Consider the following 25,796-nt stretch of genomic DNA (forward strand, 5'->3'; position numbering starts at 1 on the left):
AGCCTTACAGGACCGGTGACTATTTTTGTCCATAGTCAAGCGGCTCTTAAGGCCCTGAAGTCGTGGACCATAAATTCAAAAGCTATCTTCGACTGCAAAAACGCTCTGCTTGAAGTACGTGATATCGTTGGACTTTGCTGGGTTCCAGGACACAGTGATATAGAGGGAAACGAAGAGGCGGATGAACTAGCAAGGGGTGGCTCTCAGCCGATTGACTTACCAGCTGAGTCATCTACCAGACCACCAAAGTGCTACTACATCCGAAAACTTCGCGGCTTCTTTCTTGAGAAGGCAGGGCAAAGATGGCAAAGGGAACCTGGTTGTAAGGTATCCAAGGCAATCTGGCCTAGCTACTCTCAACATAGAACCAATTCTCTCTTTTCACTAAATAATTTAGGGATAAAGACCACTGTAGGACTCATTACCGGTCATAACATGGTCAGGTCCCTAACTTCTAGATGGGACAACAATAGTGTAGATTATTGTAGGCTATGTCAACTTGACATTGTCAAGACCCAGAAGAAACAGAGACGATCGAACATCTACTATGTAGGTGCCCCTCGCTACTCACGAGGAGACATCGATACTTCGGTAGATATGAAATAAATACTCTGACTTTCTTCTCCGACATAGGCCCCATCTACTTATACCAATTTGCCAAAAATCTTGCATGGCTGGCAAACAAAACTACTTAATCTTTTGTTTTTATTCTTCTTTACACAGGGGGATAATAACCGGCTCATCTCTGAACCATGGCCTCATCAGCCACACACCCACATCCACAGTACATCTTTTTTCTTCACATCAAACAACCCCAATTCAGCATCTACCACAACTTCAGCAGGCACACACCCATATCCATTACTCATCACATCACAATCATCACACACAACAGCTTATTTTTTCATCACAACTCATCAACACCACACTCAACTTTAAACAAACAACCACAACATACAGCTAAATTTAAGGATGATCACAATGGACCTCAAGGTCTCCGAGTGAAGTAGCTGCCAACAACGGTAGCTGCGCGTCCTAAAACCAAACCAACCGGCGCATTGGCTTGATTTGTACACTATAAATATGTTTGGCCACTTTCTCCATACAAGTGGATTCACTGTGCATCGTTTGGAATTCTATGAGACAACCATATGGTCTTTTATGAGAAGACGATTTGGTATTCTGTAAGAAAACCCATACGAAATAAGAAAACGATTTGTTCTTCTACAAGAAACCCACTTCATCTTGTATGAGAGGACCAATTGGTCTTGTTTAATAAAATAAAAAAATTCTATTTATTGATTTTTCTTGTTCATTTATTGTTTTTTCTCTTGTTGTGTGTTTTTATGTCACTTTGTATTGCATTTGTGATTTTTATTTTTATGTGGATTTTACGTTTTTCCTTGTTTTGTTTTCTTTGAATGAAATTTATGATGGTGAGTGATTTGACGATGATAAATATTTTGTATGTATATGTATGAAAATATGATTAATCGCTTGTTTCCTGTTGTTGTTTTTAAGGACATCTTCTTAGTATTATAATTAATTATTACAATAAATTTTGTAAAACTATAATAAAATACATATTATTACTTTTAATATCTTTAAATGCATTGTTGCTGGTGAGATGTTGTAGAAAAATGTGTCTTCTTATTTATTGGCCCATAGTTTGATTGTACTTAAAATAATTAATGATTTTTGTTGTTGAATCAATTGGAAAATTAGGCCACCTTAGATTGGGGCTCATCGTTGACTTCATTGACGCCAGCCACAGATTTTAAAATCGGTTTTACCGCTTCAACTTGATCCACTGAAAAAAGGGAAAAAATAATAATTAATAATATATTGGTATGCCGATTTCATTGGATTGACGGAAAAAGTATATTTCGGCTCAGTTCTTGTTTTATGAAAATTTTAAAAGGAAACTTTTATAAAGAAAAAACTGAGTTACTAGATTTGAACTAAATGAACATTATAGCAAGTTAAATAAAAAACACTGTAAAAAGTTTCATAAAGAAAATATTTTGCATTTAAAATTTTCATAAAACGAGAATCCAGCCCCTGTCCATTAGCGACAGGGAAAAAGATAGACAAATGTATGAATTTTTTTTAATAAACTCGATTTAAATATTTTTAGTTCAGAAAAATTTGTATCTAGGGAATTCCCGGCAATATATTAAGTTTATGACTTTTTTACAACCTCATATCCCTGTATCATAGCGTGATGAGTTTCTACATAAAATTTCATAAATTCTTAATTAAAAGGCGAGCCGGTAAAAACCCTCACGCAAAAATGATTTTAAAATATGAATTTATCAGAATTAATTAGTACTAATTATACCCTACACCACTATGTGGAAAGGGTATTATAAGTTTGTTTTGGTAAAAATTCATGTAACACCGCGAAATATTCGTCGGAGACCCCCAATGTGGTATACCAATCTTCATATCTCGGCGAGATAAAACGATTTTGAGATGTGTGTCCGTCCGTCCGTGTGTCCGTCTGTCCATTATAAATTGTAATCAAACTCCAGGCCGCAATTTTGGACCGATCGTCACGAAATTTAGTATGGAGGTCGGTTTCACATCAGAATAGATCGCTATTTTAATTGGTGATGATCGTGAAATATTTAGCGGGTGAAATGGACCAAAAACATAATTTTTATCAGATTTTGAAGCTGCTCTGTAGGTCGCAATAATAGTCCGATCAACGCGAAATTTTAAATAAGGTAAGAGTATATGACTCAGAAGAAGCTTGCAATTTGAGATCGCGATCTGATAATATTTAGAGGGTTAAATGGACCAAAACTTTTGTGTGAAAATTGTGAAAAATTTTAGTATACAGCTTATATCTTTATTCCTGGAAGAGACATTCCGGGCAGGTAAGCTATACTTGGAAGAGGAACGCTTGACCTTTCTATTGATGTCAATTGTGTTGGTGTACATGATAAGATAACAGAGTTACAGCCTAATATACCCTGTAATTTGTAGTGTAATGATAAAAACGCTGGAGGTGGCGATTATAGTTCAATAATGACAAAATTTTGCATGAGGTGAGAGTTTAGGTCAAAGAAGAGGCCTACAATTTTGGATGATGATCTGATATTATTTAGCGGGTGAAATGGACATTTGTATGAAAAATACAAAAAAAAATATTTTTGGTCTATATTTTTTTTTTCTTGGAGGGCATATACCGGCAAAGTAGACTACATATGAAAATAGAACTACTGATCTTCCCCCGATGAAAATTACAATAAAGTGTCCGCTAGATAACGGGCCTACTGATTAATATATAATGGGTTATGTGTAGAGAACCACATTTTCCCATTCCCAGTTGTTGGTTGCATTGTTGCATATTACATGGTGCCCTAACGTTTTAATTGTTCAATTGGATTTTTATACATACATTGCAGCATGATTCGCTTTGCCACCTTCTTTCAAAACGATTTCCCAGCCAGGCAAAATAAATTTTAAAACGGTTTTAATACGCGATGAGTTAATACATATATGTAGTGGTGTAGGGTATCACATGGTCGGCCCGTCCGACTATAGCCCTCTCTTACTTGTATTTAATTCTGTATTGCGATTCTCTAACACATTTTTGTAGTTACCGACCAAAATCGGTACAATTCAAATGCTTATAATTTCGGTAAATAACGATATTATTCGGAAAGTTCTACCGATAGCAACAGTGTTGTCAACATTTATTTGAACTTTTCATTCATAATTTTGCGTTTTAAAGTTACCAATTTTCTCCACTAAAAAGTGTCGATAACTCAAAAAATGAGTTAAAGAATCGCACTACAGAGAACCAAAGGTATAATTATTTAACAAAAAAAAGTCAAAATATTTTCAAAGTGGTTTGTGCATGACCTTTTTATACCCTCCACCATAGGATGGGGGTATATTAAGTATGTCACTACGTTTGTAACTACTCGAAATAATCATTGTAGACCCCACAATCTATATATATTCTTGATCAGCGTGCAATTCTACATCGATATAGCCATGTCCGTCCGTCTGTTCGTCTGTGGAAATCACTCTAGCGTCCGAACGGATTGACGTAGGGGGATGAAATTTTGGGAAAATCTATTATTTGTACGTAGGACTTTTGGTATTGAAAGCGGGCTATGTAGGTCCACGCTTTCGTAAAGCCCCCAATCAAAATGACGCATGACGCGTCGTCGTTTTAAAGAATTTTTAAGATATTTGTCCCATTTCACCACCGAATTGGCATTAATTTGGTATTTTGTGTCTCCAGAGGCCAAAAAACATTCCTACCAAAGTTGGTTTATATAGGTCCACGTTTTGGTATAGCCCCCATATAACGCCCCATATAAAGTACGCGTCATATTAATATATTTTGAATGTATTAGTCCCATTTGACAACAGAATCGGTTGTAACTATGTATTTTGTGTGTTCCAGAAGCTAAGAAATATTTCTTCCATAAAATGTTTATATGGGTCCACGTTTTGATATAGCCCCCATAGGACGATATCTCCCGATTTTCGGTATTTTGAAGGTTTTGGCCTCATTATCACACCGAGATGGCTGAAATTTAGTCTTCGTTGGGGGTATAGAACTTTCCGCCAGAAATTTGTAGGTGGAGGGTATAAAAAGTTCGGCCCGACCGAACTTAACGCTTTTCCTACTTGTTCAATATTTGACTAGAATAAACGTTATTTTAGTTGTTAGTAGGCTTAAGTTTATTCAAAAAAAAAAAAAAAAGAAAAAAAAAATTAAAATCGATTTGTGCTCGAACTTTTTTATATTTCTATGGAACAAATGTTATTTTAGTGATTAATGGGCAAAAGTTCATACCTCCGTGCTGTTTGTAACACATCGAACTAATAACACTGTGAACCGAAATTTTGGGGGGTGGAAATTTCCTATTGGAGATGAAAGCCCTTGATGAGTATATACAGAACCCCGAAGGACAGATTCGCCGTGAGTCGATCTTTCGCGATATGGCGTTATGAAGTTTTTGCTAGAGACCCTGTAAGCCATCAGGAATTAGCGTTATATCTTTGTCCACTGTTGTTTTAGCTTATTTTTGATATGACATGTCTTCAGTCAAATCGAATGAGGATTATTTTCGTAGAGCACTTCGACCTTCTAACTCGCTTCCTTCAATGTCCTTTTCGTCCTTTATTTTAAGAGCCGCTGTAAAAGTACCACAAGATGACGTTTTTCAACTTCGAAATGTTCAGCAAAAATGTCGGTCAGAAAATTTTAGGTACGGCTCTCATTGACAACATATCGATGTTGTCGCGTTTTCGTGGTCGTTTTGTGCATTTACCCCTGTTTGCTCAGAAAAAAACTGTGTTTAGTGTTTTTGTATGTTCTGTAACGAATATACAAAAAACAAAATATAGTATTTTTCTGAACAAAAACAGGGTAAATGCACAAAACGACCACGAAAACTCGACATAATCGATTTGTTGTCAAGGAGAGCCGTACCTAAAATTTTCTGGTCGACATTTTTGCTGAACATTTCGAAGTTGAAAAACGTCATCTTGTGGTACTTTTACAGCGGCTCTTAAAATAAAGGACGAAAAGGACATTGAAGGAAGCGAGTTAGAAGGTCGAAGTGCTCTACGAAAATAATCCTCATTCGATTTGACTGAAGACATGTCTTATCAAAAATAATCTAAAGCAACAGTGAACAAAAATATAACGCTAATTCCTGATGGCTTACAGGGTCTCTAGCAAAAACTTCATCACGCCATATCGCGAAAGATCGACTCACGGCGAATCTGTCCTTCGGGGTTCTGTATATACTCACCAAGGGCTTTCATCTCCAATATGAATTTTCCACCCCCCAGACTTTGAGCTCCATTTTGTTGCACAGTGTAATTTGTGACCCTATAAAGTATATATTTTCTTGATCAGGATAAAATTCTAAGATTTCTAGCCATGTCCGTCCGTCTGGTCCTCTGTTGTAATCACACTAGCGTCCGAAATAATTCAGCATTTGTGCTCAGCATTTACGCTAACGAGGGTACGTACACTTTCATACGGGCAAAATGTGCCTCAGCGAAATAATGCTTTTAGACCCCAAGTATGTACGAAATGTGTTTCAGACAATTTGGAGTTGATTTAGCCATGTCCGTCCGTCTGTCTGTCTGGTTGGAGCGCACGATAACTCTCGAACGGATCAACCGATTCGGTTTAAAATTTGGCTTTCGTAATATTTGTCCAAACTTAGTTTAAAACAAGTGAGAAATGGCTATAGTCGGTACGGGGCCGACTATGTGATACCCTACACCACTACCTCTGTGCATAATCTTTTCACTCGAAAACATTTATTTTATGGAGATACGAAAATTTTCACCTATCTGGCTTTTATACCAAATGACTTAAGGCGAACTGATCCAAAATAATTAATATTTCGTGATGATCCGATCAAAATTCCGACCTGTAGTGTGATTGCAGAAAAGTGGAAAAAAGGTATGCATTAAGGACTATAGCGATATCTCTATTATTTGACTACCTACGCCAACCTTCTTTGCATAACTTTAAAGATGGGATTTTCTACTTTCTTAGTCAGGCTTTGCTTTTAGAAGGTCCCCAACCAAAGGTGTGATATCTGTCATTATTATTAAAATCGCAAAAATTAAAAGTTGGGTTCTATTAGCGACTATTGCGATATCATCGTTGTTTGACTACCTACGACAACCTACGTTACACCGTTGTAAAGGTGATATTTTCTACTTTCATTGCCATGTTTTGCTTTTTGTATACCCCTTATAGACGCTGAAATATTAGCTTTGGAATAAAATGTTGACTTTTTCTCCAAATAAAGTTTTTGTTCATTCCGATCCCTAAATATTATCCAACCATCACCAAAATCAATAGGCTTCTTCCTCTGTGAGATCCTCTGTAACCCTCGAAATTTCTTGACGATCCGATCAATATTGGGAACTGTTTCAATTGACAATTGAAGTAGATAATACAACCTTTCTAATGATGTAAAGTAGGTTCTTGTAGGTGATCAAACAACGAAGATATCACAATAGTCGCAAATAAACCCCAAATTTTCATGTTAGTGATTTTAGTTATAATGACGAATATCACAGCTTTGGCTGGGGACTTTCCAAAAGCAAAGCCTGACTATGAAAGTAGAAGATTCCACCTTTACAATGATTCAAACTAGGTCGGCGTAGGTGACCAAATAGCGGAGATATCGCAATAGTCGGTAATACATCCCATTTTTCCATTTTTTTGGAAATCACGCTACAGGCCGCAATTTTGATCGAATCGTCACGAAATTTTGATAGTTAATGGGGATCTCAAAGAGGAAGAAGCCTATTGATTTCGGTGAGGGTCGAATGATATTTAGGGGTCGGAATGGGCAAAAAAACTTATTTAGATAAAAAGACAGCGTTTTTTCCAAAGCTAATATCTCAGCTTCTATAAGGGGTATACCAAAAGCGAAACCTGACAATGAAAGCAGAAAATATCACCTTTCTAACGATGTAAAGTAGGTTCTCGTGGGTGATCAAACAACGAAGATATCACAATAGTCGCAAATTAAAACCAAATTTTCATTTTTGCGATTTAAGTTATAATGACGAATACCACAGCTTTGGTTGGATACTTTCCAAAAGCAAAGCCTTACTATGAAAGTAGAAGATCCCATCTTTACAATGATGCAAACTATGTCGGCGTAGGTGACCAAATAACGGAGATATTGCAATATTCGATAATACATCCCATTTTTCCATTTTTTTGGAAATCACGCTACTGGGCTCAATTTTGATCGGATCGTCACGAAATTTCGAGAGTTAATGAGGGTCTCACAGAGGAAGAAGCCTATTGATTTTGATGATGGTCGGATAATATTTAGGGGTCGGAATGAGCAAAAACTTTATCTGGAGAAAAAGTCAACATTTTATTCCAAAGCAAATATCTCAGCGTCTATAAGGGATCTACAAAAAGCAAAACCTGACAATGAAAGTATAAAATATCACCTTTACAACAATGTAACGTAGGTTGTCGTAGGTGGTCTAACAACGAAGATATCGCAATAGTCGCTAATAAAACCCAACTTCTCATTTTTGCGATTTTGATAATAATGACGGATATCACACCTTTGGTTGGGGACCTTCTAAAAGCAAAGCCTGACTAAGAAAGTAGAAAATCCCATCTTTGAAAATAAGCAAAGTAGGTTTGCGTAGGTAGTCAAATAATAGAGATATCGCAATAGTCGTTAATGCATCCCTTTTTTCCACTTTTTCTGCAATCACACTACAGGTCGGAATTTTGATCGGATCATCACGATCACAGAGATAGAAGCCTATTGATGCTGGTGATGTCAAATATAAAATTAAATATTAATTAATTTGGTTCAGTTCGCCTTAAGTCATTTGGTATAAAAGCCAGATAGGTGAACACTTTCGTATCTCCATAAAAGAAATGTTTTCGAGTGAAAAGGTTATTCACAGAGTTAGTGGTGTAGGGTATCACATAGTCGGCCCCGTACCGAAACCAACTTATAATACCCTCCCCACATAGTGATGTAAGGTATAATTAAAATTTCGGAAAAGTTTACTTTAGGACCTGTACACGAATCGCTTATGACACCGTGTGTAGTGGTTGGAGCACAATATAACTCTCGAACGGATCTGCCGATTGTTTCAAAAATTTGGTCTTCGTAATATTTTGTGCAAAATTAGATTAAGTTCGAAGATCGGTCTACGCCTTTAGGTACCACCCCCACAAAAGTTTAAAAATGTTCGAAAAATTGTGCGCATGATAACTCTTAATGGGAGTGACCGATTTGGTCCATACTTTACACATCCTAAAATATCTACCAGATATAGATCAAGTTCGAATATGAACTATATTTGTCCACTCCTTCGGGTACCTCCCACACAAAATTTTTGATAAATTCACTTTAAGGTCTGCTCTCGAATCACTTTCATTTTTGTTGTAGCAACTTGTGTTCACTGCCCCCCATATAATGGAATAAGTTTCATCAGGGACAAGTTCATACTTCCTGAGAAAATATCCATAAAGTTATAAGAAAGCCCTATGACACCGTGTGTAGTGGTTGGAGCACAAGATAATATTCGAAAGGATCTGCCGATTCGGTCCAAAATTTGGTCTTCGTAAAATTTTGTGCAAAATTAGAAGTTCGAAGATAAGCCATATCGGTCCACTCCTTCAGGTACATCTCCCACAAAAATTCAAAAATATCCGGAAAAATTGTGGTCACGATAACTCTTGATGGGAGAGACCGATTTGGTTTATACGTTACACATCCTAAAATATCTACCAGATATAGATCAGGTTCGAATATGGACTATATTTGTCCACTCCTTCAGGTACCTCCCAGACAAAATTTTGGATAAATTCACTTTAAGGTCTGCTCTCGAATCACTTTGATTTTTGTTGAAGCAACTTGCTTTCCCTGCCTCAATTACGCCTGTAAAAGTTTTTTCAGGGGCAAGTCCATACTTCTTGAGAAAACAATATGTAGTGGCTGGAGGGCTCGAACGGAATACTGCGTTCGTCTACACTTTGGATATTGTAATATTTCTTAGAATATTAGATGAAATTCGAAGGTGGTGCTTATAGGTCCTCTCGTTCCAGTACCTCCCCCACAAAGTTCGAAAATATTCGCTAAAATAGTACACACGATTTCTCATAGACGTAGCAACCGATTTGGTCCAACTTTGGATCTCTAAATATTGTCGAAACTTAGTTTATGTTTTAATTTGGGCCATATCTGCACAATCCTTGTGGTACCACCCACACAAATGTTCTACATTTTTGTGTGGTTCGAGGATCCTTTGGAAATTTTTACCAAATGTTTCCTGGTGTCCCTGTTTACAGCGATATTATGTTTTTCGTGGGCTAGTGTGATAAAAAAACCCTATCTATCGGTATTCCCGCAAAATGTTGAGCTTTAATCCTATCCATACTTTTGTCGGTGCATACGCCCAACATTTTGAAACCCCCCTAAATACATAAGTTATTTTGCAAAAAATGTATTTCAATCCACACAGGCTGAGGGTATATCTCTGTCGACAAAGCCGACTGATACTTTTTTACTTGTTTCCATAGGCAGGTCAAGTTCGAAGATGGGCTATATAGGTCCACGTTTTGGTATAGTCCCCATATAACGGTACCCTCCAATTTCCGGTATTTTGAGGATTTTAGCTACATTTTCCTCCAAAATTGGGTCCAATTTGGCACTTGGAGTTTCAAGAGATCAAAAAACTTCTGTACCAAAAATGGTGAAGATAGGTCCACGTTTTTGTATAGGTCCCATATAATGGTACCTCCCCATTTAAAGTATGTTTAGGCTTTTTGCTACATTTTCTGACCGAATTAGCTGAAATTTGACCTTTGAGGTTCTCAATGACCAAAAAACGTCTTCACTTAAAATTGCCAAACAGACCGCCCGATTTTATATTTGCAGATCGAATTAGCTATAATTTTTCGTTTAGGGTTCCCAGTGATCAAGAAACTTCTCTAACAAAAATTATGGACATAGGTCAACGTTTTATTGTAGCACACATATAACGGTACCGAACGACCGATCAGAGTATTTCATTATGGAGGGTATAAAAAGTTCGGCAGCATTTCCGAAGTGAACAATTAGCGGGAAATGCCGAAATTCCAGGGACGGGAATTCCCGATAAAAAGCTCTATTTTTATCCCATTGGCATTTCCCCTATGTGCAGCGTAGCCTTTGAATTTAATATTCAATAAATAAGTCTCTGATAATTTATTTTAAAAATATCCCCATTTTGTATTACCTTCCAAACCTAATAATATCTAAATATATGCATGATCATTAATTGAATTAGCTTACCCTGTTTTACCACCTCCTCGACAACAGATTGAACACCTTTAACCAGTGCTGCTTCCAAAGAACGTGCGCTTTCCTTTGGGATGATTTCCTCCTTAGCAATGATTTCTGGCAACTTGTCAAGTTCTGGTTTTAAGGGTAGATTTTCGGGCAGAGGAATTGCGGGAATTTCAGGAATCGGGGCGGCTTCTGGTTTTGGCGGTTCAATAGGTGTTGGTGCCAAAATTTGCGGCTTCTCTTCAGCGGTCGATAGGCTGCGTCCCTTAACCGTTGGTATTGATGGTGCCAGGAAAATGGGTGTTTGTATATAATCTACAACATGTGGCAATGCCGGTCCAATTACGCTGGCATAGTGTGGCAACTGCTGTCTGGCCTCATGGGAAATTATCGGGGTTATGGGTATTTCATATTCCACATGTTGTACCGTCGTCAGCTGGGGTTGTGATGCTGCTGCTTTAAGGTCTTGACTTTGTGCCTCGTCTTGACTCTCACCTTTATCAATGCTACGTGCACTGCTGCCAGCCTGTTGAGTTGGTGTCTGTTGCAGTCCTGTATTTTGTGCTATACTATTTAGAGAATCACAGGGGCTATTTTGGGCCAAATTCGTTACGGCACCGCTAATACTATTCGTCACACTTTCAAACAGCCCGGTGGGATTTGAGGCCGCATTTTGAATGCTCTCAAGCACTTGACTTGGATTTTGTATTGCATTCTGAATATTTTCGAATACCGTTTGTCGATATGACGGTGTCAGTTTGGTGGTGCCAATAATTGGAATTGGCAATGGACTGGCTATACTTCCAATGAGTTTATTGGGACTTCCAATCGATTCAATTATTTGTCCCGGAACTTGAATTGGTATAGTGGTCACTATTTTACTGGGACTGCCAATTGTATCAATAACTTGTCCAGCAGCATCAGCAACACCTGTTATGGTTGATTCAATTATTTTACTTGGATTTATGGTTCCACTGGTTATGGTCTCAACAGCTTGATTCGGTATCGAAAGAATATTGCCAAGAATATTCCTTGCAGTTGAACGTGACTCATATTGATGTTGGGATGTGGGTATGGTTATGTGTCCAACTGGATGACTGCCAATGGCACTTGCTGGCACATAGACTATCGTCTCTTCATGGGGTGCAACAAAACGTGTGTACGGTGTTAAATGTTGAAAAATGGGTGTACCGTGTGGGAATGAATCCAGTTGCAATTGTGCCTGTGGTGTTACAATAACAACGTGTGGCGTCAATTCGCTATGATGATGTACTGGTGCTGTCCATACTGTGTGCGCGACTAACAGTACGCCCAATAAGAAATTGCTGAGCATCTAAAAAGAGATATTTGTGAATAATTAAGTAGTGGATGAAATATGTGATAAATGATGGCAAGTATAAATTTAAGTCTTTGTATGTATGTATTTACTTAAGTCTTAAGGTATCAATCAAAGGCCCTTTAGTACGATTCTCTAACTAATTTTTTGAGTTACCGAAAAGAATCGTTAAAATTTAAACTCAAATTATGAATGAAAAGTTCAAATAAAAGTTGACAACATTCTTGCTATCGGTAGATCTTTAGACTAATTTTTATTTATCGTTAACTTACAGAAACATATCGTGAATTACCGAAATTATAAGCATTTTAATTGTACCGATTTTTGTCGGTAACTCAAAAAATGTGTAGAGAATCGCACTACAGACCACAAAACAAGAAACCAAATTGATTACATTGTGTTAGACATTCATCAAGCGCGTTCGGAGGAGCTATCATAAACTCGGACCACCACCTTATTGTAGCAAAGGCATGCACCCGCTTAAACGTATCAAATAAGGCACGAATCGATATTTTGCTATCACAACAGATGTCCACAGCATGTTCTACTCAACTGGGCCAATTGCTTAATGAAAGCACACCTCGTTCCGATGTTCCACTGTGTAGATATGTTACACAGAAGCAAATTATTGCCCACTCCATGCTAACAGCCTCATTCTTGCATACCAGAGACTTCCACCCGGGAACTCATGTTGTGACCAGGAGTGTCGTGCTGCTACCGAAGAAAATAATGCTTGATATGCGGCTACACTGCAATCAGTAGCAACGCGTAGCGCACGAGTGAGGTATCGGGAGAAAAGGGGAAAGTTACAGCTCATATACTAGTTTCTCAAATATGAAAAAGGGAGTGATGGAAAAGCGAGACTGCGAAAAAATCCAAATGTACAGGAGTTGGAATGAAGTCCAAAAACTCTACTAAAAAGTGAAATATGAAACTGAAGGCTGTGGTACAGGCACATCCTCCTGTAAAGATGTTGGTATCCTAGCGAAGACGACGAAGATACCTAATATCTAATCCCAGAGGATGGAATTGACTGCATATCACCCTGCCAATATGAGATGAAGACAACAATAAACCGGCTTAAAAATAAAATGGCAGCAGGAGTTGAGTTGTTGAGGAGTTGACTTACCATCGGATCTGTTCAAGGCGATACGCTGATAAGGTGTATGCATCAACTAGTTAGCATCATGTGGCTGGAAGAACGCGTACCCGAGGTTTTTACCTGAGCATTCACAAGAAGATATGAAAGAAGGTATGACTGTGTACTCTAATTATAGGGGCATAAGTCTGCCCTCTATTGCTTATAAGTTAGAGTCAGGGATATTGTGTGAAGGTCAAAAGCATATGGTGAATTGAATAATTCGGTCATATCAGTGCGGCTAAATATCTGGCAAATCCATCGTTGAATTGCCTTGCATTAAATTCTTGAAAATTCCCAAGAGATGCACATCCACACTAACCATCTCTTTGTCGATTGTAAAGTAGCCTTCGACAGCCCTATGCCTTTAAATTAAAGCCTGTGAGCTGACATTAACTGATACCAAGTCCCAGTTGAAATAGGAAATAACCTCTCCGAAGAGATTAGTGTCAAAAGAGGTTTCATACAACCTTAATTATACCCTCAGCCTTTAGGATAGAAAGGGTATATACGACCAAAAATGTGCCTTATCGAAATAACGGTTTAGACCCCAAGTATGTTTGGAGAAAATTCGTTTCAGACAATTTGGAGTCGATTTAGCCATGTCCATCCGTCTGTTTGTCCGTCTGGCTGGCTGGTGGATCAACCGATTCGAATCAAAATTGTAATATTGTGTCCAAACTTAGTTTAAGTTCGAAGATGGGTCATATCGGTCCACTCCTTCCGGTACCTCCGGTACCTCACAAAAGTTCAAACATTTCCTGTAAATTGGTGTGAACAAAAACTCTCGAAGATAGCAATCGATTTGGTCCAAACTGTGTACATCGTAATATTTCTTCCAGATACATATCGGGTTCAAATATGGACTATATCGATCCACTCCTTCTGGTACCTCCCACACAAAATTCGGATAAAGTGAAGTTTAAGAGCACCTCTCGGAATGTTTTGAAATTTCTTTCATTAGGTTGTACTTGCTGCTCTCTTTACGACGGTGTATTGTTTTTTTTTTGTGCAAGTCCATACTTCTTGAGATATTGGCCTAAAAGCTGCATGAAATCCTGACGACACCAACCAAAATGGCAAATCCGCAAGATAATTCTCGCATGGTGTTTCTGATTGGTGCAGACTTTGCAGATCGTATTATTTCATCCAGTCAAGTGTCAGGTTGGATTATGGATTGTATCGGTCCTCTCCTTAGGGTAACTCCCACACAAAATTCATATAAAATGAAGTTTAAGAGCTCCTCTCGGATCGTTTTGAATTTTTTTGCAGTAAGTTGTCCTTGTGGCTCCCTTTACGACGGTGCAATTTTTTTCTTGCGCAAGTCCATACTTCCTGAGATATTGGCCTAAAAGCTCGAAGAACCCTGACCTTAGTTGGTGGCAAATCCGCAAGATAATTCTCGCATGGAGTTTCTGATTGGTGTAGACTTTGCACATCGTATTATTTCATCCAGTCATGTATCAGGTTGGATTATGGACTATATCGGTCCACCCCTTCCGGTACCTCCCAGACAAAATTCCGATAAAGTGAAGTTTAAGATCTCCTCTCGCATCGTTTTGACTCTTTTTAAATGGTTTTATTTAGCTCACCCCGTTTGTTGTATTTATTTATTATTTATTCTTGGGTCAAATTTAGTAATTCAAATTTCACCCTCTTCCTGTCAACCGATTAATCTGAAATTTTGTATACACTTTGGATTTTGGTGACAATACAATTATGTTTATTCATTATCATTATAAATTCAATATGGCCGCCGCTACAAAATGGCGGATAACGTAGGTTTTATCAATCCCATCAATATGGGTGTCAAATGAAAGGGCTCAACAAGCAGAATACAACATACTATAAAAAATTGAAATCCAATATGGCGGCCGCTACAAAATGGCGGATAACGTAGGTTTTATCAATATGGGTATCAAATGAAAGGGCTCAACAAGCAGAATACAACATACTATAAAAAATTGCAATCCAAGATGGCGGCCGCTACAAAATGGCGGATAACGTAGGTTTTATCAATCCCATCAATATGGGTATCAAATGAAAGGGCTCAACAAGCAGAATACAATATACTATAAAACATTGAAATCCAAGATGGCGGCCGCTACAATATGGCGGATAACGTAGGTTTTATCAATCCCATCAATATGGGTATCAAATGAAAGGGCTCAACAAGCAGAATACAATATACTATTAAAATTTAAGTCCAAGATGGCGGCCGCTACAAAATGGCGGATAACGTAGGTTTTATCAATCCCATCAATATGGGTATCAAATGAAAGGGCTCAACAAGCAGAATACAATCTATTATAAAAAATTGAAATCCAAGATGGCTGCCGCTACAAAATGACGGATAACGTATGTTTTATCAATCCCATCAATATGGGTATCAAATGAAAGTGCTCAACCAGTAGAATACAATGTACTATATAAAATTAAAATCCAAGATGGCGGCCTCTACAAAATGGCGGATAACTTAGGTTTTATCAATCCCATCAACATGGGTATCAAATGAAAGGTCTCTACAAGTGGAATACAATTTACTATGCAAAATTGAAATCTAAGATGGCCCCACTACCAAATGGCTGATAACAATTTTTTATCAATCCCACCAATATGGGTATCAAATAAAAGTGCACTATACAACCTCAATATTTAAGATGGGCGCAGCCACTAAATGGCGTATAATTAAGATTTAAATTTAGAAATTGAATCTGTAATTTAGGTATCTGATTAATCCAGCCTGAATCCACCACCCAAGTCAAGATTTTTTATCGTGTTGAGGACTGTGTGACATTAGGGTGGCTAAAAATGATACGTCGTTACTGTCGACCGTAGATTAGTTGATTCTTGGAGTTCTGGAACAGACCATATAGTGTAACATTACAAAACAAACATTTTAATCAACGATTGTAGACAATTGACGTGCCCCACGGTTTTATTTTAGTCTAGTCTATGCATATGTTTATAATTCCCACGACTGTATCTATTTTATTATTTTTTGGTTCTTAGTACATTTATCTTAAACATTGCAATGTATGTTTAACATAAAACCGTTTAACTTAAAAAGTTGTTTTACCTATTTTTATTCAGTAGGTTGTTCTAGCGGCCTCATTTACAACGGTACATTTTTTTTGGGAAGTAAGTCAATACTTCCCAAGATAATGGCCCAAAAGCTCCAAAACCCAGTCGTCACATACTAAAATGGCTATTGTGCAAGATAACTGTAAAACTTTTTCAAACATTTTTTTCAAACTTAGATTAACGTAATTTAATATTTTGAGTCCTTGATGAAGAAGTTTGGTTACTAACAAGTAAAAAAGTATCAGTCGGCTTTGCCGACAGAGATATACCCTCAGCCTGCGTATATTGAAACAAATTTTCCCAAAAAAAAAACGTATGTATTTAGGGGGTTTTAAAAATGTTGGATGTTTGATTAGGATTAAAGATCAAAAGTTTTGCGGAGGAGATACTAAAAGTGATGGATCGACATTGACCATTATGGAAGTGGATCTCCAGCCGCTACATATGGTGCCTATGGGGTTTTTACACCCTTCGGGCTGCTTGCACAAGAAGTATGGAAAAAAACTTTTACCATCGTAATTGAGGCAGCGAATGCAAGTTGCTTCAACAAAAATCAAAGTGATTCGAGAGCAGGTCTTAAAGTGAACTTATCCGAAAATTTGTGTGGGAGGTACCGGTTGGAGTGGACAAATATAGTCCATATTTGAACCTGATCTATATCTGGTAGATATATTTGGATGTGTAAAGTATGGACCAATTCGGCCACTCCCTTCAAGAGTTGAACTTTTGTGGGAGAGGTACCTGAATGAGTGGACCGATATGGCGTATCTTCGAACTTAAACTATGTTTGAACAGAATATTACTCATATTACTATTACCGTTCTAGAGTTATCGTGAGCTCCAACCACCTCACACGGTGTCATAGGGGTTTTTTTGCAACTTTCATGCTATTTTCTCAGGAAGTATGGACTTGCCATACTTGAAACTTGTACCGTCGTATGGAGGACAGTAAATACAAGTTGCTAAAACAAAAATCAAAGCGATTCGAGAGATGGCCCTAAACTGAACTTTTCCGAAATTTTGTGTGGGAGGTATCTGAAGGAGTGGACCGATTGAGTCCATATTGAAACATAATCTAAGTCTAGTACACATTTCAGGATGTGCAAGGTATGGACCAAATCGGTTACTCCCTTCAAGAGTTATCGTGCGCACAAATTTTGCGAACATTTTCGAACTTTTGTGTGGGAGGTACCGGAAGGAGTGGACCGATATAGCCCATCTTCGAACTTATACTAAGTTTGGGCAAAATATTACGAAAGCCAAAATTTGAACCGAATCGGTTTATCCGTTCGAGAGTTATCGTGCGCTCTAGCCAGCCAGACAGACAGATGGACGGACATTGCTCAATCGACTGCAAATTGTCTGAAACACATTTCGTCCAAACATACTTGGGGTCTAAAACCATTACTTCGATGAGGCACATTTTGCCCGTATGAAAGTGTATATGGGCAATATTTTTGAAAATTTAACATAGTTGAAGCCATGGTTTAGCCTTTAATAACTCGCGAAATGTGGTTGAATATTATACAAATTAAATGCTTTCGGATAAAATGAAATGTTTTTAGACTTGGCAAAAAATATTGGCCTTAAAAGTTAATTTGCCTGGAAGCTGTGAATACATTAATGTTAAATAATGGGTAAAAGTGGGTTGAAGCCAACGTGTCTTTTTTGTTTTCTCTCGATTTAGGATTAAACCACACTTTTCACGATTTTCGCGTCAAAGTAAAAGTAGAAGGCAACTAAATAAGGATCATCTCACTGGTGTATAACTTTTCAAAATTTGATCTGCGTCTACCATTAAATGATGCTGACATTTTGAAGCCAGATTTTAAGTGTTTTTGAAATTTTCTTCTAATTTCGTTTCGCAAACAGGTTTGTCAAAAAATCACATATAGGATTGTAGAACTCGCGATTCTGAGTTATTGGATATATGTGTCGTTAATGTAGCCTACACAGCTTCACAGAAATCTGCATCCAAATATGAAAATTTTGTGCGAACATTTTTCTAAAAATCATATTTTTCGAGTCTAATTTTTACAATTGTCATTCGAATTACTCGTACTTGTTTGCAAATTTTAGATTTTTAATAATAAATAATAAATCTTTACTCGTGAAATTCCATCTACTAAAACGAAAGATTCGAGAAATTCCAAGGTAGGAAAATCACCTAAAATTGTTTTCGAAAATATCGCGCAATTTCTCGCGTATTCTGCGAGCCGTTTCCACTGCAATGAAAAAACTAGTGCAGCATCTTCGTTTTTGTGGAAACAGAGATTTGAAAACTTCTTTGATTAGGGAGCTATAATTTAATTTTAATTTTATCCCAAAAAATAGTGTGTGATGTTACATCCACGGTTCTTAATTGATCGCCCTGAAATAGATATATATCGATGTAGATTTTCATGGTGGACATTGAAATCGGATGCGGACAAAAATTGTATGCACTTTGCGCAAATTAGCGATATTTTATAGGTATTTTAATGCTAAGATGCAGCTGATGCTACATCTTAGCCACCATGAAAATCACATGCGGACAAAATGATTTTGATAATTACGCGATTTGCACGTATTTTAAAATGCATATAAATAAAAATGGGTTATTTGACCTCTATTTCCATTTCAGAATCTTTGACATATATCCTCATCAACCCAATTAGCTTCCCTAATGGGAAAGCTTTAATATGAATGTCAAAAAAGCAAAATCGTCTATTTTATTGGGAGATTTAAGCAAAATGAAGGAAGTATTCCTATATTTTTTTACAATATTTTCTACTACATAATGCATGTGAAAAAATATTTTTTCAAACAAAAAATTATTTTTTGACCAGAATATGTGCTTATTTTGGCTGTAACATCCAAACTATAATACCAATCTGTATGATTGCAGTCTCATTTGATTCGCCGTGAAGTTTGGATCCACAACAAGTTTTTATGTAATTATATGACCACTAAATGGGCCTTAATTTTGAAAAAAAAAGTAGATTTATATTCAATAATTTATCAATTGTATGCACATTCCGCGAATTCTGTGTAACATTTTGCAATCTACTCGCTGAAGTCACTTCCAGACAACTTTTTTGTAACAATTGTGCTCATTAAAATAATTAGCGTTTTTATAATATTTTCTTTCTTAAAAAGCGAAATAAAAGCGCCATAACTTTTGTCCACAACAACCAAAAATTGGCTCGCGACCAGATTCGTACTGAGAATTTTTTTCTTAACCTACATATCAAAAATCGTTGATGTAGCGCGAAAAAAATTTATCCTTTTTTCTGAAATGGAATATGAAATAATTGACAATATTCGTGATATACCCTCGTTAGTATAAGTGCTGAGGGTATAAAAATTCTGCAGTTCTTTTGCGATTATTTAATCTTTTCCATCTTTCCATTTGAACGCAGCCAATTTAACTTCTTTGGATTTATTGTTGAGGCCTTGGCCTGATATTCAAAGCTCTTTGTCATCAAAGTGCTTGTTCTACTTTTTTTTGGATAAAACGTGCTCACCTCGTACTCTTTCACCGGAGCAAATTCCTTGCAGATAGCCTCGAAATAATGGTCTTGATGATATAATAATGAATGCCTTGACGAACATCATCGAAATATTCATCGGAGACTCTATAAAGTATGTAAATATATTCTTGAACTGCATAAAATTCTTTGTCTATATAGCCATACCCGTCTGTCTTTTGAACTCAAGATGCATCTCGCAATATTTATGATGTAGCTTTATATGTTGGTATAGAAGTTTTTATTACTCCTTGGATATTTGGTATTGAAAATGGGCAATATCGGTGCACGTTTTGGTATAGTCCCAAGAGAACGGTACCTCCCGATTTTCGGATTTTTTCGATTTTGAAGCTTTCAGCGTTATAGGTCCACATTTTCACGATTTTCGGTATTTTGAAGGTTGTGGACCCAATATCCAACAGAAATGGATGAAATGTGGCATTTAGTCTTCCTTGGTGGTATAAAGCTTTCTACCTGAAACATATCGGTATAGGTCTACGTCTTTATATATCGTCCATAGAACGGTACCTCCCGATTTTCGGTATTTTGAATGTTGTGGTTTCAATATCTCACCGAAATGGCTGAAATTTGGTATTAAAATTTCTTTGGCGGTATTAAGCATTTTACCTGGTGGTATTAAGCATTTTACGTTTTCATAGAACGCTACTTCCCGATTTTCAGTATTTTAAAGTTGTGGCCTCAATATCGCACCGAAAGGGTACTTTGTCTTCGGTGAGGTATAAAATTTTCCCTTCTGAAATTTGTCGGTATATGTCCATATCTTCATATAGCTCCCATAGGACGGTCTCTCCCGACTTTCGGTATTTCTAAGGTTTTGACGTCATTGTCAGACCGAAGTGAATGAAATTTGGTATAGAATCGTCGATGGGGGTATTCCAGGAGATAATTATCAGTATAGGTTCACATTTTGATATGGTTGCAATTTGTTATTTAGTCTTCGTTGGAGTTACAGAACTTTCCTCCAGCATTTGTTTCAGTACAGACCTACGTTTTGCTTCAGCTCCTATAGAACGGTACTCCCGATATTTTGAAAATGTTAGCACATTATTCAACAGAAATGTCTGAAATTTAGTATTTAACCTTGTTAATTGGAACTTTTATTCGCAGAAGATAAAAAACTTATTAGCAAACAACCATATAAATTAAGGTGGCCCAAAAAACGACAAAATGTTTTTTTTTGAAACGCTTACCCGCTAATTATACACTATACCACGTTGTGGCACGGGGTATTATGTCTTTGTGCATTTGTATGTAACATGGAAAAGGAAATTAGATAGACCCATAGTTCCTTCTAGGCATTTACATAGAATAACCTTCTCAGTCGATTAATGCATGTCCGTCCGTCCGTTCGGAACGTACAAGTCGCATTTATTGTCCGATTCAGCTGAAAATTGGGGAATATAATTTTGTTAGTCATAGGAAGAACGCTATTGCTTTTGGTGAAAATCGGTTCAGATTTGGATATAGCTCCCATATATATTTTGGCCGATTTCACGTATTTGCTGCACGCTATGTACTATTTTGATGAAATTTCGAATGCGTAACGGAATTTCCACTAGATATGTTCAGGTTTTAGTCTAGCACTCATGAACCAATATTGCCCAATTTTATGTATTTGGAGGGTTTTTTGTTTGTTTTTTTCCAAACCGAGATTGCTGTAATTTGGTATTTTGTTTAGGCAGAGGATAGAAAAGACAACGATGAGCACTTTTATAGGGGTTTCCTAATTTTTTTTCTTGAAATTAATTTAACTTGGTTTTTTTTGGACTCTCAATGGGTAGAAAACCTTCACGCAGAAAATTATCAGTATAAAGTGACGTGGATAAGGTTTTATAAAATTTTAAACAGGATTTTAAATAATGACCGCTCATAAATGTGGTTTCTGTAAAAAAGCATCGCTTACAGGTTCGGCCGGGCCGAACTTCTACCAAAAAATATTCTGAACTAAGATGGAGTAATTAGTTTCCTAATTGTTCGACCACGGATACCTCAATTTTTGGTGGAGAGGTTTCGTGACCACTGTCAAATTACAGCTAGTTCGGTCCAAAATTTGGCTTTCGTAATATTTTGTCCAAACTTAGTTTAAGATCGAAGATGGGTTAAATCGGCCCACTCCTTCCTTCCCCACGAAAGTTCGCACGATAACTCTTGAAGGGAGTAACCGATTTGGTCCATACTTAGCACATCGTGAAATTTCTTCCAGACTAAGATGAGGTTCCAATATGGACTCAATCGGTCCGCTCCTCCGGGTACCCCCCACACAAAATTTCGGAGAAGTTCAGCTTAAAACCTGCTCTCGAATCGCTTTGAGTTTTGTTGTAGCAACTTGTATTCACTGCCCCCATACCACAGTAAAAGTTTCGTCAGTGGCAAATCAATACTTCCTTAGAAATAAGCCTGAAAGTTGCAATAAACCCCTACGTAGTGGTTGCAGCGCAAGATATATATCGAACAGATCTGCCGATTTGGTCCAAAATTGGGCCTTGGTTATATTTTATCCACGATCAGGTAACTCCCCAATAAAAGTTCAAAAATGTTCGGAAAATTTGTGAGCATGATAACTATTGAAGGGAGTTACCGATTTTGTCAATACTTTACACATCCTTATATATCTACCAGATATAGATCAGGTTCGAATATGGACTATATAAGTTCACTTTAAGACCTGCTATCGAATTTTTGTTGAAGCGACTTGTTCTTTCTTTTTTTCGTAAAGATTTTTTCATGGGCAAGTTCATACATTTTGAGAAAACAGGACGAAAGGTGTAAAATATTCCTGTGGCACCATATGCAGTGGCTGGAGAGCACGATAAATCTAGAACTGATCAACCGATTTGGTCCAAAATTTGGCCTTTGTCATATCGACACCTCCAAATAATAGTATGCTAAGTCTAAAAAGTGAGTTTTGCAGGAGAATGTCTCAAAGTGTGGAAATTTTTTCGAACTTCAGTACTATGCTAAGTAAATATTTCTTTATAACTTCTGTTCGGATTATCCGATTATTACCAAAATTTGACAGAATTTAAGTTAAAGTCGACTTAGCATACTATTGTTTGGAGGCGTCGATATTTTGTCCAAACTTAGTTTTAGTTCGAAGATGGGCAATACCGGTCCATAACTTCCGGTACTTCCCCACAATATTTAAAAAAATGTGACTAAAATGGTACGATATCCCATGAACTGGCAAACAATTTGGCCCATACTTTGGGTCTCCTAATATTTTGTCCAAATGTAGTTTAACTTCTAAAGTGGCCCATATCGGTCTACTTAGGTTACATCCCCCACAAAAGTTTAACATTTGTGACTAAGTGTCAGTTCGAAGATCCTTTGGAAATGTATACCGATGCTGTTCGTTGGATCAAGCTTTCTGGCACACCGCTTCAAAATTTATACGATGACCCACTGAAATATGTTGGGAAACACTTTGTATCAAAATACTTTGCTTTAAATTGTTTCAACAAACATATTCTTCTTTGAAAAATATTGTGTATTTATTTTGAAAATGTCAAATATTTTTCATTCTTGTCAGTCTTGAAATCTGGTTCTCAATTTCAATTTGTTAATTATTTTTTGTTCCTAAAAAAAATTTGCATAAAATTTAATACCTTTGTGTGTTCCGCTTAAAAGGCTAATTTATAAGGGGGAAATCTTTACAAAAAAAGAATGAAACACATATTTCCAAGAAAATAACTAGTGGGTGCAATATCTATCGAAAATATATGACTCCCAAAATAGGATCCTCTTTCATAATGGACAATGTTGGCCCATTCTTTTAAGTACCTCCTGCACAGCACTTTTGTACTTTAATCCTAATCCACATTTTTGCCGGCATGTTCAAATGTCCAAAAAAATGGCCACCAAATTCTGAAAAGACCCTAAAAACATTCAATCAGTCCGTAGACGAAAGTTTCAATTCACATAGGCTGAGGGTATATCTCTGTCGGCAAAGCCGATTGATACTTTTTTTTACTTGTTTATGTTTGTTATTCCGTAGTTACCGAAGAGCAATTCAGCATATACTTAGGATTGTTTATTAGTTTCCTACCAAATCATATACATGACATATCCTTTGTTTCCCACTAATTTTCTTCAACTGAGAATCATAATTAGTTAGGAAATACTTTTCTAATTGAAAGCGCAGGTCTCTTAAAAAATAACTTACTTTAGCTCTACGGAACGTTTATTCCAATTAATTTCCACTCAAACTATCAACGACCATTCTAATATAATAAAAGCTATCATAAACGTATATTAATCGTTGCGTGGGAGATCTTTTCAGAATTTTAATACAAAATGTTTTGAAAATGTCATTATGAATGTTTGTCGCACTTTTTATTCAAACTGAAATTTGTTCACAACTTTGATTTGGTTATTTATTATTTATATTAATGGTTTTAAATGAATTAGTTGGCATAAAGCGCACACGCCAAATTAACAAATTGATGATTATTAAAACAAAAGACTTTAGACACAAACGTGTTAATGACACAGGTTTCAAACATGGTTTATGTATTTGTTTAAACAAAATAAATCAAATGCCAAAAAAAAAACAACAAATTACTTACCTTAAAAGAAGTTATGTTTCTCTATCAGTCTTTTATGGTTTCTTAAGTTAACTTCGTCTCCTTTGCAAGAAATAGCCACACTTATCAAATAAAATAAATTCAATTTTTTTTTTTTTATTTTCTTCACTTTTACAGCAGCTACAAAAACAAACTCCTCACTTGGCACACAGTTGAAAGGAAACTGTTGACCATGGCCTTTGGTTGTAGACCTTTTTATAGTTCGGCCGGGTGGTTGATGCATCTCCAGAACCTGCCAATTACCACAAGCCTCCATTTGCACATAGATAATAGAATGGCTAGAACAAAACAAGAAACCAAACAAGCAACACCAAAAACAAGAACTAACCAACCAGCCAACCATGCACCTTATGTAATAAGAAACTTTGCAATTTATAGGCGGCATTCTATCCAGAATCAAGAAAAGAAGAATAAGCAACAGCAGAAGCACTTTTTTATTTCCTAGACCAACAACAATGCACATTCACATAGAAGAACAGCATCAATTACAGGTAATTCCAGCTTTTGATTATTTTGTATTATTCAATTTCCTCTTTGTTGTAAATTCTGCATGTAAGGCCTATTTCGGGAGCATGGAAAGCTGGTGGGGAAGCCAGAAAATCAAATCAAAAGAATAGAAGCATTAACCTTTTTTCTTATAAAAGGAGAAGGGAAAAACAAAATACAAGAAATATGAAAATGTTGACCATGCAGGAATGGTTTTGATTATCATGCTGGACAATGTATGTGTGAGATTTGATGATGTTTTCAATTTACTTCCCTTGTTGTTGTTGTTCTAAAGATAGGTAGCCAGATTTGTGGGGGTTTCCAAAGGAGATTTGTTTTATTGGTATCATTGGAGGAAACGTAAAATCGACCAAGCTCTAGGTAATGGATTGGATCACTGGGGCCCATATCTCTGAATGTGTTGGTTTACCCTAGCCACAATAATTATAATGTTGTAGACCACCCCATATTAACATTTTAACAGGGCGTGAGAAGTAGCCGTGAACTGGTTTAAAGTGCACATTTGTTCAACTTTTGTAGAGGAAGTACCTGACAGAATGGATCGACAAAGACGTATTCGATCTTATATGTATCTGGATCTAATCTTGTGGAGTCATTCCTTTGCTTTGGGGCCATTATGTCAGGCAACATTGACTTGCTGACGAAAAAAATTATATCCTTGTTATCGGAATCACGAGGACTTACCACTATGAAAATTGCAAAACAATCCTCGAATAGTCCTTTAACTGCATTTTTATGAGGGAGGTACTAAAAAAGGGTTGTCCGATGTAGACCTTCTCGTAACACGATGTAATTTGA

The 25,796-nt window shown here is 36.8% G+C and overlaps 1 protein-coding gene across 1 annotated transcript; it reads right to left on the reverse strand.

Moving 5' to 3' along the window:
- Nucleotides 1-1,474: 1,474 nt before the first annotated feature.
- LOC141402107 (uncharacterized) lies at nucleotides 1,475-24,923 on the reverse strand. The gene is made up of 3 exons (XM_073982788.1): nucleotides 24,474-24,923; nucleotides 10,827-12,153; nucleotides 1,475-1,810 (listed from the first exon to the last, which is right to left on the reverse strand). Exons 2-3 carry the CDS (start codon nucleotides 12,151-12,153, stop codon nucleotides 1,722-1,724), a joined length of 1,416 nt encoding a protein of 471 aa, XP_073838889.1. The 5' UTR covers nucleotides 24,474-24,923; the 3' UTR covers nucleotides 1,475-1,721.
- Between the last annotated feature and the right edge of the window lie 873 nt (nucleotides 24,924-25,796).

Source organism: Musca autumnalis, unplaced genomic scaffold (assembly GCF_047663935.1).
Source record: "Musca autumnalis isolate F117 unplaced genomic scaffold, ASM4766393v1 scaffold_4, whole genome shotgun sequence".
NCBI classification, from domain to species: domain Eukaryota; kingdom Metazoa; phylum Arthropoda; class Insecta; order Diptera; family Muscidae; genus Musca; species Musca autumnalis.